The sequence below is a fragment of the Myotis myotis genome, unplaced genomic scaffold (genome assembly GCF_014108235.1).
Source record: "Myotis myotis isolate mMyoMyo1 unplaced genomic scaffold, mMyoMyo1.p scaffold_m19_p_3, whole genome shotgun sequence".
In the NCBI taxonomy this organism is placed as follows: Eukaryota; Metazoa; Chordata; class Mammalia; order Chiroptera; family Vespertilionidae; genus Myotis; species Myotis myotis.
The window spans coordinates 13,323,113-13,338,924 of record NW_023416335.1 but is presented as its reverse complement, the minus strand read 5'-3'; the positions used below and the strand labels follow the sequence as shown (position 1 = coordinate 13,338,924).

General features: G+C 45.9%; 1 protein-coding gene across 19 annotated transcripts in view; it reads right to left on the bottom strand.

Moving 5' to 3' along the window:
* DLC1 (DLC1 Rho GTPase activating protein) overlaps positions 1–15,812 on the bottom strand; it is a 367,353-nt gene that overhangs the window by 36,131 nt on the left and 315,410 nt on the right. For 4 of the 19 annotated variants that reach the window (XM_036300748.1, XM_036300746.1, XM_036300747.1 and 1 more), the window contains exon 1: positions 9,393–9,791. The exons of 12 other annotated variants lie outside the window; for them this stretch is intronic. Coding sequence is in view for 3 of the 7 variants with exons in the window: in XM_036300746.1 (XP_036156639.1) it covers positions 9,393–9,429 (37 nt within the window). In the remaining 4 variants the exon portion in view is untranslated. 3 more of the 19 variants (XM_036300751.1, XM_036300752.1, XM_036300749.1) reach the window with 2 other exon arrangements.

Below are 15,812 nucleotides of genomic sequence, written 5' to 3'. Positions count from 1 at the left end.
TAAAAATAAATGTCAAACACACACAGATGCCGAAGACTGGTTATCAGGAGTTACCGATGTAAAACGGATTTAGGTGGGCCAAGTCAGATAGCAGTATTTATATATTAATCTTTAATTAAACGCTAATGTTACCTCATCCCAGCAAAGATTTGGACTGGCAACTAGAAGCATTCCTACCCTCACGTGTCTGAAAGAATTCTAAAGCCCTGCTGTGCAGATTCTGAAAGAAACCAGTTAGGAAGCTTCTGAAAAAACCTGTTGACACTAATTCCGTTTCTCAGGCCATCTGGCCTAAGAGCAGCTGACTCTAATCCACTGTTCGATATGTTCTAGTACCGTCACGCATGGAAGTGGGGCCAATCTTCATCCCCTCTTCACTCGATATTGGTTTATTGAACATTTGCTAAGCATGCTGCCAGCTCTGCTCAGGAACAACCAGAGACACAGGTTCCTGCCCCAAAGCAGGAAGCCACATGGAAAGGTAGTTCCCCGTGGAGTGCGAGGTGCCTGCTGATCCTCTACTTAGGACGGATTGGTTTCCTGAGGGCTATTCACAGGCCACGCGTTTGGTCCCAAGGGACTATACAGGCAGCACCAATGAGTCACCACTTCCTACGTGAAAAGCCAAAGTCTTAACGGCCATGTGCCCTGGTCTGGGGCTCCTTACTACACTCTGTCTGTCACCCCATCTCCCACAGGCTAAGTGATCCACCCTTACTAGCCTCTCCCCCCCCCCCCCCCGTAAGCTCTGATATATGTCCCATGCACCTACAACAGTGTGGGGTACATAGCAGTTGCTCAATAAGTAAACATCACACAATAAATGTGCTACAATACGATTTCTGTTCCAGTAAAATGGTCTTAATTTTTCTGACCAGGATGCACAATAAGAAATACGTTTTACATTGTAACCTTGTACATGCATGTATGCAGGTAATGTGTATGAATATGTGCATGCATTCATGTAGAAAAGCACACTGTGTACGTATAAGCATACGTCAGGCCGAAACAAGTTTCACCAAGTAACACGGTAAGTGATGCAGCCTTATATTTTTCTATTTTATTTTGAACATGTTATCTGTTACCCACCAAAGCAACCAATTTGAAATACATTATTTTCATAGAAAGAAAAAAAGGAAGAAAAACAAAGATAGATTGGAAGGAAAGAAGGAAGGAAGGAAGGAAAGAAGAGAAGAGGGAGGGAGGGAGGGAGGGAGGGAGGGAGGAAGGAGGAAGGAAGGAAAGAAGGAAGGAAGGAAGGGAGGGAGGGAGGGAGGGAGGGACGGAGGGATGGTAGGAGAAGAGGCTGGGAGTAGACACAGAATGAGCTAGGACCTAGCTCTAGGTGGAGAGATGGGGGAGCACAAGTGTTTGTGAAGGAGTGGTAAATAGTTGGATTTACTGTAACACAGCAAAGGAAGGGCAGGCATGAAGTGGGAAGTAGATGTAAGCATCTCATCGCCTGGTAAACCAATGAGCAATCGGCTCCATTTCCTCAGATGGAAACTAGCTTTGCATCTGAGTGTCCCAAACTCTTTCTAACAATCCATCACAGAAAGGGGGCGAAGTATACCGTAACAGGCCAGGAAAACTGGTCCAGGAAAGAACTCATTGTTCAGTTAAGTAGCTTTAAGAAAATAATCTCTCTGGACCTATTTCCTCATCTGTAAAACCTGGGGTTGCCACAGGCTTTGCAAACCCCCCAGGCTTCAGTCGGAGGCCCCCTTCTCACTGACAACCTTAAGAACAGGTTTCATTTCTACTGTCAGTTCCCAAGTTTACTATCAATTTCACAAACACATCATTCCTCCTCTCAGAAGTCAGAACAATAGTACTGCTTTAAGCCCTGATTTTCTAAATTCACTTTTAAAGCATGAACCGGTTTTTAGTGCGAGTAAGAACTGGAAGTTTGGGGAGTTTTCTTTTTAAGTTTTTTTCCTTTTCCTGCTTGAAGTTTGGAAGCAGATATGTTGCTTTCTAGTAAAAAATATTCCTAGAAATCATCTAAAGGGGGATAAAAGGACCCATTTTCCCCAATGATGTGATGACAACTTAATAAATAGCTTCGCCTTGAAAGAAGGGAATCTTGGGAGGCCCGCCCTGCAAGCCTGTACCTGGGATGAGGCACATGCCGTGACACTCGGCAAATGCAAAATTAAATCATGTGACATCCCCTTTGGGGATCATTTAGTTCGAGAGTCTGCAAAATGCTGTTTTTAACACCAACCAAAGAAAGGCAAGTAGCTCACATAAAAACATACATGCTCTTCCCTTGCAAGATAAACGGCTCAGCATGAATTCGAGCCCATGTAGGACATGGTTTTATCAGGCACTCCAGACTTGAGCTGATCTAATTACTTCCAGGAACAGAAAATACTCCCAACAAATCAAAGTTGGCACTTACTACCCAGCACAAAGAAGTCCAACTGAAACGAAAATAAACGATTAAGGAAATGAATACTGCATCACCTCCTCTTTCGATTTCGATTCATTTATACATTCGAGTACATACACATATTTTTAGTATTCTATATCAAATACTGATGCCTTTCAAGCCATGCATTGAAGCCCTTTAAAGATGATAACTGCGTAGATTAAGAAGGCAATCTGAAGAAACAATCTAAATAATACTTTTAAGGGCCCTTATTTTTCGAGCTTTTTTGTGTGTAAAGTGATGCATCTGTGTTAGGATTATATAGTCCATTTCCTTTATTGTTAAAGGCAAAATGCCTTGTTACAAACTTAAAGTAACCCTACCATCTCCATCATTAAAGGCTGGCAAGCACATCGATTCTTCCTTTTAACATGTTAACTAGTTAACTCTACTAAGGTCCCACCCACCTACCCCCAATCTTTGGTTTTTGCCCTAAATTCTAGGGTGCTATAGAACAGGAAATAGAGAAAATACTGTGCAAATTGTACTGCTACAAAAACCTGTAAATTAGAAATAAAGGGAATAGTGAGGAATTCTAAAGAAATGTTCATCCATATTTCAGATAATTCTGACAAAGAGGAAAAAAGAAAATCAAGAATCAAATAAAAAAATCAAGTTGCCTTATTGGACAGCCGTGAAAACACAGGGCAGATCATGGTCAATATAAGCCATCTCTAGCCATTCCTATGTCTAACCTCAAACAGGTAATGCTGTTCAATTGGACTGTTTTGTGCCAAAAAGTATTTTCAAAGGTATTACTGTCTTTTAAGAATAATTTTCTTTTTTTCTTCTTTTTTTTAAACATATTTTATTGATTTTTACAGAGAGGAAGGGAGAGAGATAGAGAGTTAGAAACATCGATCAGCTGCCTCCTGCACATCTACTGGGGATGTGCCCGCAACCCAGGTACATGCCCTTGACCGGAATCGAACCTGGGACCTTTCAGTCCACAGACCGACGCTCTATCCACTGAGCCAAACCGGTTTTGGCTTTTAAGAATAATTTTCATCAAAATTACTTATAACCCCCCCCCCCCCCCCCACACACACACACAACTCATGGCATCTAATGGTGAAAATTTGGTTCAGGTACTCCTATCTAGTTTAGGAACCCTTCTGGTTTGATAACTGAAGCATTTTCCCTACACACACATTAAGATCCTAATGTTGCTGCTATTCCCGCTAGGCTGTCACATCCGACAGGAAGGGGTATGAAGTTCCATTCAATTCGCAGGTGACCTTGGCCTAGTCACTGAACTTCCCCACTTCTCAGCAGGGAAGAGGCAATGTTTTTCCAGGCTGCTTTGCAAAGTTCTGGAATTTCCCATGCAATGACTTTTACAAACACAAGGACTAGGCAAGATCCCTTTTTCACACTACAGTCTGAAACAGAAAGTTGCGCGGAGCGTGTCCCTTAGGAGTCCATGGTTTCCCCAGATGCGGGAGGGGGCGATGATTTCGGCATCTTCCATCTACTTTATCACCTGGATGTGACAAAAGGCACAGCGTGGCTGTGGTGCAGCCCAGCGCGGGGGGGGGGGGGGGGGGGGGGGGGCCCACAGGCCTTCTCACCCCCAAGGCCCTTCCTCTCTCTCCAGCTTCCTGAGTGCAGCCGCCCGAGAAAGGCTACAGCCTCAGGGTGTGGAAAACTTTTGTCCCTCAGACATCCTCCAGGGACTCCCGCAAGAAGGAAGGCGCCTTTCTGACAAGCCAGGAAGCAGCCTCCAGTCCTCTCCGCAGGACACTCGGAGGCGGGGCGGGGAAGGGAACAAAACGTGGATGGGAGGTGTCAAAGGCCTGAGGACTGGCTTCACCCACCTCAGCCTTCAGTGCGCTTTTGATTTTCCTCCTTGGGATGACAGAGAGAGAGAGAGAGAGAGAGAGAGAGAGAGAGAGAGAGAGAGAGAGAGAGAGAGAGAGACACCTGAGAAGGCCACCAAGTAGAGGCATATGGGAATGGAAAAGGAGCTTACAGGGCTTTCCACGGTGAAATGCAGTCAAGTAGCCGAATAAAAACCAAGGATGAATGATTAAGAGAAACTGATTTCTCTATGTTTTGGCTTGACTTCAGTTAAGTTTTCACATTTTGCCTTTGGGTGCCCAAGAACATTAGTTCCTACTAGGCAGGCATTTTCATGATGCCATTCAAATGTCTTCAGTTTCATCTGCGAGATCATTCCCGCTTAGACATATTTCCCCTTAGACATATTATTGAAAAAGACTGTCACTGAAGAGAGCATATCCGGGGCAGTCAGCACAGGCTAGACCACCGTACCCAGGCTCCTTATCTATTCGTCAGAGAAAGAGGCTCACTCTCCATCCACTGGGCCTCCAGAGAAGGGGTGCAAAACCCACTGCTTTCTATCCGGAACCCCAACACTGTAGCTCCCCACCTCGGAGCTCAAGTCCCCTAGGAAACTGTGGCTACTGCAAGGCGCACGATGCCAAGGGACAAATACTGTTCCCTAAACAGAATCAACTCCTGACAAATACATCCCTCTCCGCTGGGACTCACACACACACAGCTGGTTGAAAACCTAGGTGTGCCAGGTAGTGAGAGACCTGGCCAAGCCTCAGAGTCCTCTCACCCGTGAAAGGGAGACCCACTGTATCTGCTTTGTGGTGCGGCAGCAAAAATTAAATGTGACCATGAATGCAAACACCACCCATTTTACTTCTGTAATATTAATACTATCTTGTCAAAAGTCTGCACATTTTTTATAAAACTTCAAAAAGGAGTGTCCATAATAGAGAAGGCTGAGTGTTTCTTGTGAGCGACTCTAACAGTATACAGGCCAAATGTGCAAGGCTATAAATTTCAATGGCAAGGAGGGAGTAGCTAGTGAGAGAAATGCAAAGGCAGAGTCGACCTAATTAAAGAACCCCAGCGGGCCTACTCCCTAGTCCTTATCCTTGATCACGATAATCCTTTACAATAACATGGGTCCCCCAAGCAGAAGTGTAGACAGCCCTTCTCAGCTGGGAATCTTCCCCCTTTTACATTAATTAGATTTCTGACTAATTTGAGGGTGAAAGAAAACACCACTGATTGCATTCACACCAGCAACCCATGCCTAGAAAACATCCTTTAACCCTACAGCACCATCTTCTTAAAAGAGGAACCACCCCTCAGATCTTTAGGCTCCCCCATAGGCAATGGCCACAGCGTTGGCTATAAGGACAGTTGTGAGTGGCTCCCGAAAAGCATTTTCCTCCTAATCGCACAGCCGTTGAAAAGAGGACCATGGGACTGTGCTTTCTGGGACAGAGTGTTTGGTTCTCTGCACTTTACGGTTGGGCATCAGTTCACCTGCACCTCCACAGCGAGAAAAATCTGGGCCTTGAGTGCTTGTATAGATACTTCCTTTGCATTGTAGACCTACTGCTCCCAGGTAAGTAAGTCTCTTAGGGGTAAATCCTGCTCAAATGAGCACTCAGAGGAATGACTAAATTCAGAAATTAAATTTTCTCTCCTCCACTGGATCTCAATTCATATCATTCTAATGACTGGATTATGCAAACATGAAACACGAAAATCTCCTTTCTCCCCAGGTCTGCTTTATAATTTCAAGCACAGGCTTTGGCATTATGTGTGCCTCGCTGCTAGCTACACCCTGGGGCCAGGTTTTGCTAGAATGTTCTAAAGCAGCGATTTACACCTTTTCATCTCCTGGCACAAAACTAAAATAACTAACATTCCGTGGCACACCAAAAAAACACATATATATTTTTTCCCAATCTGACAAAAAAAAAAGTATAGTTTTGAATCAGTCACACCGGATGGCCATTGTTGGGTTGGCTGTTGTCATTTTTTTATTTGACAACCTAAGGGAAAATAGGTCAGTGCCCCCGACTGAATAGTGAGGTATTAAACGTTTTAAAAATTCTTGCGGCACACGGGCTGAAAAGCACTGTTCTAAAGCACCAACTATTCAGTCTTCAGCAATCTGGCAACAGCCAGGGAGGAAAGGGAAACATCTGAAGTTATTTTTACTTCTGCAAGTCTTCTGGCTATACAGGGTGAATGCTAGGGTGGGTCAAGTATTGTCTGGAGCCAGCCAGGGTCTTTTTTCCCCCCCTCTCTGCATGGCCTCATTTCCGTCTTCCTGTTGCTAGGAAGGAGAACTAAGCATGAGAAACTCGTGTTTACAATACTGGACCATCCTGTCCAAGCACAAGGCTCTCTTCAGAACAGTACCACGCACTTTACACCCGCTGTACTCTACATGCCCCTGTCTTCTGGCCCAATTCACCTCCACCCTTCCCTGGGTATTTTTCAAATGGCATATTTACTCACCTAAGTCATAAAAATACCACTCTCACTTGAGCATTGCATCATGGCTTAAAATCTCCATGGGGACACCAAGGGAAACCCAAGTACTTATTTTTGTATTTGAAACCACCTCTTGGAATCCCACCAAGCCTCTGACTGGCAGCATCGCACTGGGGCCCGCCACATCCCCTCTCAGCCCCCACGCTAATTTTACAAAGAGTTTGAGAACGATTTTCACCCACTCACAGCAATAACTTGTTCAATCATAACAAGTTTTTCTGTTAATATGGTATCCTTTCCAGCAGCAACCAAACATCCTTTTTCAATGTAAAAACATCCTTAAACCATATTTGAAATGCGGTATAGAACATTAACAAAATAAAAAAATAAATAAAGAAAGGCTTTAGAGGTTAAAGTGCAACCGGCCTCTCACCTTTGCTCCACAAATAGAGTTAAATCTTTTGACGGGACCAGTGTACTAAAACTTGGATCGCTGCCTACAACTAGCCATAGTTAACTAACTACCCGTCCGTTCAACCTTTTCACTCTTTAAGGCACTTCAGTGTTGTTTCTCATAAGATCTACAACTGGGAAGTTGAGACACATGGAAGTCACCCAAACCACGTTTCCCATCCACTCGATGGAAAGATTTAAATTGGGAGCTACTTATTCTGATTCTGCAGAGCTGGGAAACGGGGTCAGTCCCTTTGGGTGTAAGGTGTCACACGCTCAGCTTGAACTGGAGTAAGCTCTGTTTTGGTCAAAAGCAAACTTCGAAAGGCAGCGGGAGAGAAAGTCAGTCTGCTGTGCTTCATTTTAAACTCTGAACAGTAGTGCTAATCATAAAAGTATGCACCCAGGCCAGGGCCACGCTGTAAGTCTGGCATGCTACAATAAAAGTTAATATGAGCAATCGCCAACATTTTCTCCCAAAATGTCTTGAAATAACTTCTGAGTGTACATCTGCTAACTATTTGACACTCAATCTCCAGGATTTTAGTTCTTTGACCAGGGGGGCTGTTGACTTACAGGGCACCCCTCCGACCATCTGCTGGAGTCTGCAAGCCAAGATGGCACTGGGTGCCTCCACCAGTTCCACAAGTATGGTCTGCAAATGATCCCGCAGGGGACCAGATGGATGCTGAGTTAGTCAACCTCTTGGAGCTGCGGATAGATTTACATTCAGAGTTCTGCTGGGCTATTATTTTCCCTCATCCTTTCAGCAGTTTGGGGGAAAAAAATGTAATTTGAGACTCAGTATTCCTGTCTCCAGAGCTGTTTTTTTTCTACCCAAATGCGTCATAGATGCCACCCTCGTGAATCTTTCTGCAGCGGATGGCTGTGTCTGGGCTGCATACCTTCATTACCATGGCTGAGCCAGCCTCGGAATCCCGAGAATGAACCCATTTGCTAACCAGGCTGAGCGTATTAAGACTACTCACAGCTGGCGTGGGACAAGGCTTCCTTCTCCACAGAGCAGACTGACTAGACACAGGGGTTTCCTTCTCCAACAACCAGCATAAACTGGGTGTTTGTGAAACATCAGCACCAGACACGGCTCCGATTCGCCAGCCTCCCTCCCCCGGGCTCCACTCAGCTCCCCTCGTGACAGGGGCTGAGCTCTGGAAAGACACGTAGCAGGGTCGCCTGGCTGCAGCCAAGGGTGCACCTCCTTCGGCAGGATCAAAAGCTCGTCCGGCCCGTGACGTCGGAGGTGGGGACAAGGTCACAGGGGTGGCAGGGCTCCAAAAGGCCGTCGCCTGGCTCCGAGGAAAGAAAAAAAAGCCAGGCCGGGAGGCGTGCTTCCTTCCTTTCGCTGGCCCCGGGACCCGCTCTGCGCGGGCGCCCCCTCCGGGGCCAAGGGCGTGGGCATCTCCGCGGGACATTTTGCGAAACCGATCAACGCCCCAGCCCGTGAAGTCAGCTCCACGGCAGCCCTGCCAGCACGTACCCCTCACGCGCAGACCAACCGCGGGGCTGGAAAGAGCTTCAACACGCTCCAGGGGCGCAGCCACCGGACTCAGATTTTCTGAGTTATTTCAACAGAACCGTTTGAAATGAAAACAAGTTTTTGATTAACTGACTTTCACGTTTTTTTTTTTAAATTTCCAAATGCCGCCACGATCTCAACGTCCCTAAATAATAAATGTTCCTTCCGATGGCGAAGGAAAGCAAGTACTGGCAGAAAAGATACTAGAATGCGGTCACGCCGAGCACGGTCGGTCCTCGCAGTCAGAGGCCATCACCGCCTGGTTATTTCCAGCGGCCCCGCGCCCCACGCCTGGCCATGCACCCCCAGCCCGGCCCTAGGTCCCGAGCCCCAGCAGGAAGTGAACGTGGGCTTCGCTTCATTAGCCGCGGTCTCCTCCCCCGCCAGCCCGCAGCCCTTCCCGGAGCCCACGGGACGCGCCAGCCAGTGAGTCCCGGGCAATGCCCCCCCAGGAGACATTACCCGAGATTAAGACCTCTCCCCCCACCCCCCAAACCCCTTGTGTTCCCCACACTCCACCTCCTCCACTCCAAGAAGCTCGGGCGACTCGGTCCCAAGCCTCCTCGGAAAGCGTTTCAAAAGCACAGAGCGCCAGGCACCGACTTGACAAGGTGGCGTGACATTTCCTCCGCGGCGGGTCCCTTCCGCAGCTGGCTCCCGCAGCTGGCCCGACGGCAAGGCACAAGTCTAGCTTACGTGTTAGGATCATGGTGTCCGGCTTCTTTCTGCACATCAAGTGCGGCGGGGGGCGGCAGGCGCTCAGTGGGGAAACCGAGGTAGCCCGACACACCTGGGCTTCCGCGCCGCCACCCACGGCTGCACCCAGGACGAGCGCCCCAGCGGTCCTCAGCGCATCCTGGCTCGCCTCTCGGTGCCACTCCTCTCGGTGCCACTCGCCGCGGGCCCAGGAAGAACGCAGGGCTTTTCCGAGGTTGAAAGGGGAGGGCGCTCAGGGAACCCGGCGAGGAGCCCGGGATCGGTTACTCCGGCCACGAAGATCGGCCATAGCCAGGGCAGCAGCGAAGCGCACTCGCACGGGCGGCCGGAGCGCACTGCCTCTGGCGCCACCTCCCCGCCGCGCCCGCCCGCACTACCCACCCCGAGGGGAGGGACCGGGCGTGGCAACCTGGCTCCCTCCCCACCTCCTAGGTAGCCCGCCACTGCCTTTTGCAGCCCTCAGGCTCCACCCACTCAGCCGGCCCCTCCCACTGGCCCCGCCCTCGCTGCCTCCCTGCGGCCGGGCTCGCCAGCCTCGGCCTCGGGCGGTCCTCTGGCCCCGCCCCTGGCCCCGCCCCTGGCCCCGCCCCTCCCCGGCCGGAGCTGGAATGTTATCCTGGGGGACGTGCACGTCTGCAGCAGGAAACGCCTAAAGGTCTCCAACTATTGGAGCCCGAGGCAAAGGCAAAGGGGGCGCCCACGAGGCGTCTACTTATCCGGGAGGTCTCCGCGGGACCCCGCGCACTTTTCCTGTCTTTCTTGGTAGTTTTGCACACTTTTTAAAAGTCTCAGTAATTCTATGAACCGCATCCATCCGCGTGAACAGAGGGGATGTGGGGAAGTAGGGATAAATCAGCCTTTTCTGGTCTGTATAATGGGGAAAGTAGCAGTCCTTTGGACACTGATTATTCATTGCTAAAGCCCCTAGGCGTAATGTAAGTAATTAATACTGCTGTAGGGAAGGGTGAGCTTTTACTGCGCACATGTGGAGTCTAAGGTGTGCAGTCAGTCCCAGCCAGTATTTCTCAAATCTTGGCCCTTGGGCTACAACCTCATGCAGCTCCTGGAACTGGTAGGACCGGACCCCAGATGGCAGAGCTATAATCTATTAAAAAAATTTTTTTAAATGTTTTTATCAATTCCAGAGAGAGAGAAAGGGACAGGGAGAGAGGGATAGAAACATCAATGATGGGAGAGATGCCTCCTGCACGCTCCCTACTGGGGATCCAGCAGGCAACAGGGGTGTGTGCCCTAATCAGAAATCGAACCCTGAACTCCTGGTTTATGGATCGAGGCTCAACCAGTGAGCTATAGCAGCTGGGCAGAGTTATAATCTTTGGTGGTGATAATCTGCATTTCTTCAAGAGCTCTGGAGATTCTGAGGCACTGTAATTAGAGGGCCCCTGATATACTAGGAAGTCTAATATTTTTAAAGCTCATAAATGAAAACAATCTCTCTAAGATTTTTTTAAAAAATCCAGGCCAGTTCCATGAAAATTTACTTTGGGGCTAATTGATACGTACTGCCTATTACCTCTGGGCAAAGAAAACTACTAGTAACCTAAACCCATTAATTCGACAAACATATCAAGAGCATGTATATATGCCCAACACTATTCTAGGCTGTGAAGATATAGCAGTGAGCAAAAAGGACAAACATCCCATCCCTCCTGGAGTTTACTTCCGGGTGGGGAAGATGCACAGTAGACAAAATAAACAAGTGAAATATGTGTAGTGTCTTACGTGGCATTCTATAAAGTAGGGGAGAGGTTAGGGGAGCTGGGGGCAGAGTCTACTTTTAAATTGGGGTAAATGCAAATGGGAGAATTTAGTCTCTCTGAGTTTAAAATGTATTGATTTCATAGTTAGGTCTTAGTGTACATACACAACATTCTTTTTCACATGTGTTTCAAACACAATAAACATGTGCTACCTCCACAACTGGCTCCCTAACTTACCCAAACCAGAACCAGGCTCTGAAGAGGGCATTTCAGGAAGGCATGGCACTTCTCTATTCAGCAATACGTCCAGGGCTTTCACCTACCTACAACCGCTGGGTAGGACAAGGGTCTCCAAGTCTGGGCTGTTCTTACTAAATGCTACTCTTGATAAAAGTTCAAATGTAGCACAGTATTTTGTAGACACCACTGTAAACAGGATGACCTTGATAAGGAGCCCAACCAGATTAAGTGCAGCCAACTGGAAAGAAGTTAACATATAATTAATCAAAGAGTGTATAGAACAGTGATGGTGAATCTTTTGAGCTCGGCGTGTCAGCATTTTGAAAAACCCTAACTTAACTCTGGTGCCGTGTCACATATGGAAATTTTTTGATCTTTGCAAGCATAGTAAAACAAAGATTTATATTTTTGATGTTTATTTTATATATTTAAATGCCATTTAACAAAGAAAAATCAACCAAAAAAATGAGTTCACGTGTCGCCTCTGACACACGTGTCATAGGTTCGCCATCACTGGTATAGAAGCAATACTAAGCTTTCTTTTCCTGAGACAGATGTGAATTCCCAAGGACACAAAGGTAAGCAAGAGCAGGCCCACCTCTGCCTACTCAGAGTTTACAGCCTAGTGGGGAGGCAAAAAGGGGCACGTGAAAAAGAGGTGTGAGGGCCCGGAAGTGGAAGTCGGGACCTGACCTGGCCCAAGACAACAGAAGAGGGAGTGCCCACTGAAGTTTGGGTGCTAGAAGAGCTGCCAAAGTGCTCACAATTGCCAGTAAGGGGCAGGGGTGGGGTGATGTGATTCCAGGGGATGCTGGATAAGTAAGGGCAAGAACTTTTGATTCCCTGCATGACTGTTAAAATCTTTAACAGTGATGAACAGAGAGAAGCCATTTTCATGGGAGAATGTCTCCAATGATCAAATCTGCATTCTGAAAAGATCATTTAGGCTGCAGTGTGTATTTCAAACTTGGAAATTAGGAATACACCTCCTAAATATGCTAATTTCCCTTATTTATTAGAAATCCAAACCTTAAAAATATATTCTATATTCTAAGCATCTCACCCAAAGCATATCAATTCTCAGAATAAGTTCTTAATTTTTATTATTAGCGGGAGAAGTTGTAGTTTACTTTAATTAGGTTTCTAAGAGTCTGTGCCTTCGCAATATGCCCACCCCACTCAGTACGCATGTCTTCTGGTTCAAGGCACATTCCTTTTCTCTTGTGTATTGATGTCGTTTCCTTTGGATCTTCTCTCATTTCATCACATCTCTTTGGAGACTTATAGTATGGGAATTGTTCATCATCTAATAAGACTAATAACTCCAAAGACATTTCCCTTGGTGATGTATTGGTTGGCATTTGGCTTTCACTTCTACACTTCTTTGGTTTCCTGACATAGCCTGTGTCCTGGGCCAAACCCCAATTTGCATAGTTTTAATTCTTGCTCCTGTTAGAAATGGACATGCTACATGTGGAAGGCTGCTACGTACGTAGAATAGTGGTTGAAAGCAGGACTTTGGGAGCAGGCCACTTCCTGGCTGTGTGATGAACACATTATTTAGCCTCTGAAACTTCAGTTTATCTTTGAAAAGAAAGTTGAAATAGTGCACATTTCATGGAGCTTTAATGAGGATTAAATAAGATAATGTATGCAAGTGCTTCGCTCACAGTAGGCACTTGATAATGTTAGCCGTTATGTAGAACTAAGTGGGCACATAAGCAAAAACATGCAATTTCTATTTAAATAATTACCTAGGAGAAGATGGAAACAAAACAAGACCTTGACTTTAACCTGTCTGAATCTGAGGAGCCTTTATGAACTGGGGGAAGGAAGGACTGGAAAAGTCATTAAGAGCGTCAACAAACAGTGGTGCTTAACCTGATGAAAGAGGGTCCCCGAGACAGTGCAGAGTCCTTCCTCTTCATTTAACCTTCAACTCATCACCCAGAAAAGGTTTCATTTGTCTGTCACGGGCAGATGACATTAGACTGGGTTTGTTAGCTGAGCTGTAATAAGATTCGGGTATTGAAACCCTGGCCTCTTAAGAGGCAGGGATTAATGTAGCCCATTTCCCACCCAGCAGTCTATGGTCCTCTGAAACTCCTTCAACACATGGGAATTAAAAAAAAATCACAGTACACGAGGCTCGATTGCTACCATTGTTGTCAATTTGTTCTTAATGGCAGATGAGAACAAAAGAAAGAAAAAAGGTTTGATACGAGGTCCTATGCTGTTTGCTCGTTTCCATGCTCTTCTCTGTTTGGGCATCAGCTTCATGGAATCTGTCCACAAGAATATCCATACCCTGCCTACCTGGATGTTTTCACATTCAACGTCATATTACCAAGGCTAGAGACATCACATGGCCAACTCCTGCATGACGGAAGGCTGAGTGACTAAAGACAACCCCTTGCATTTTGAAGGAAGGAAGGAAGGAAGGAAGGAAGGAAGGAAGGAAGGAAGGAAGGAAGGAAGGAAGGAAGGAAGGAAGGGAAAGAAAGAGAAAGAAAAGAGCAAAAACGTGTCTACAGGCACTCAGGCAGGTAATGCTGGTTAGGAAAGCAAGCTGCCCCAGGCAGGTGAGACTGAGGAGCGCAGGACCCTCCAAGAGGGCAGCGCCACTCAGGCCCACTGGGTTGTTGGCAAATGTTAACACACCAACCCCACTGCTTGGGGCTTAAAGATTTTTCAAGAGCCCCTAGATTTCTATATTTTTATATCAACTCTCTCAATTTTTAGATGCTGGCAACAAATCTGTTTTTTAAAATTGATTTTTACAGGGAGAGAGAGAGGGAGAGAGGAACATTGATTTGTTGTTCCACTTGTTTATGCATTCATTGGTTCCCTTTTGTATGTGCCCTGATGGGGGATAGAACCTGAAACCTTGGTGTATGGGGAGACCCTCTAAACAACGGAGCTATCCAGCCAGGGCCCAGCTGGCAACAAATTTTAAAAAATCTAAACCCATGCCAAGTAATTTCAACTTTGGGCTTCATTTAGCTGTGGGGCAATGAATTTAAACCTCTGCTCTAGTGAGATGAGCCAAGCAATCTCTTTGGAAAAATTATTTCTCTCCCACAGGAACTAAAAGATTCCTGTGCTTGGAAAGTGTTGTAATATGATTTGTGTTCAATGCAGCATTGTGAAATTAGTGCATAAAATCATTTTATTTGTAATGGTCAAAGGAAATATGACAAATAAAAGAAAGTTTTGAAAATAATTTTTAAACAGTATTAATTAAAGAGAAGTACTTAAATTCAAAATTTAATGGTTGTTTTTAAAACATTTATTTATATTTAAGCTTCAGTGACCCAAGTCTGGGTTCTTCCCCCACCATCTATCCTAGTATCTAGTCTTTTAAAAAACATTTAAAACTCAAATTCTGGGGGTGTGGGATGGGGAAAGAGGAGAACAAGAGAGCTTTAGGCAGTGAAATAAATTCACCCCTTTTAAATACTATCAAAAGTAGCTCTCTTTTTCAGTAGATCTTTTGGACAACATTTTTGAACGATTTAAGTTTAAAAATGGGAAGGTTTACTTAGTCTACTAGTGATATTTAAAAAACAGGGGGGGGGGTCCCTTGTTCCTACATAAATATAATATAAAACTACTTTTTTGGATAATCACTTATGCCCCAAATATGAACCAGCCTGGCATAGTATTTATTTTTATTTATTTTAAAATATGTTTTTATTGAATTCAGAGAGGAAGAGAGATAGAAACATCAATGATGAAAGAGAATCACTGATTGATTGGGCATGCACCCTTGACTGGAATCGAACCTGGGTCCCTTCAGTCCACAGGTCTACACTCTATCCCAGCCGTGGGCAAACTATGGCCCCCGGGCCGGATCCAGCCCATTTGAAATGAATAAAACTAAAAAAAAAAAAAAAATAGACTGTACCCTTTTATGTAATGATGTTTACTTTGAATTTATATTAGTTCACACAAACACTGCATCCATGCTTTTGTTCCGGCCCTCCAGTCCAGTTTAAGAACCCACTGTGGCCCTCGAGTCAAAAAGTTTGCCCACCCCTGCTCTATCCACTGAGCCAAACCAGCTAGGGCTGTTTTTCTTGGTTTTAGAGAGAGAAGGAAGGAGAGGGAGAGAGAAAGAGAAACATCAATGTGAGAGAAAAACATGTATTGGCCGCCTCCTGCACGCCCCTGACTGGGGATTGAGCCCAGGGCATGTACCCTGAGTCACACCGGTCAAGGCTGGCTTAGTACTTTTATAATTTAACAAATATTTTTTAACCCTTGTGCTGGTGAAACAAAAATGAACACGAATAAGTAAGTCCTGGGGGTGTAGTGTACAGCATGGCGAGTGACTATAATTAATGAAATAATACTGTATTATATATTTGAAAATTGCTGAGAGAGCAGATCTTAAAAATTATTACCACGAGAAAAAAAATGCAATAGTGTACGGTGA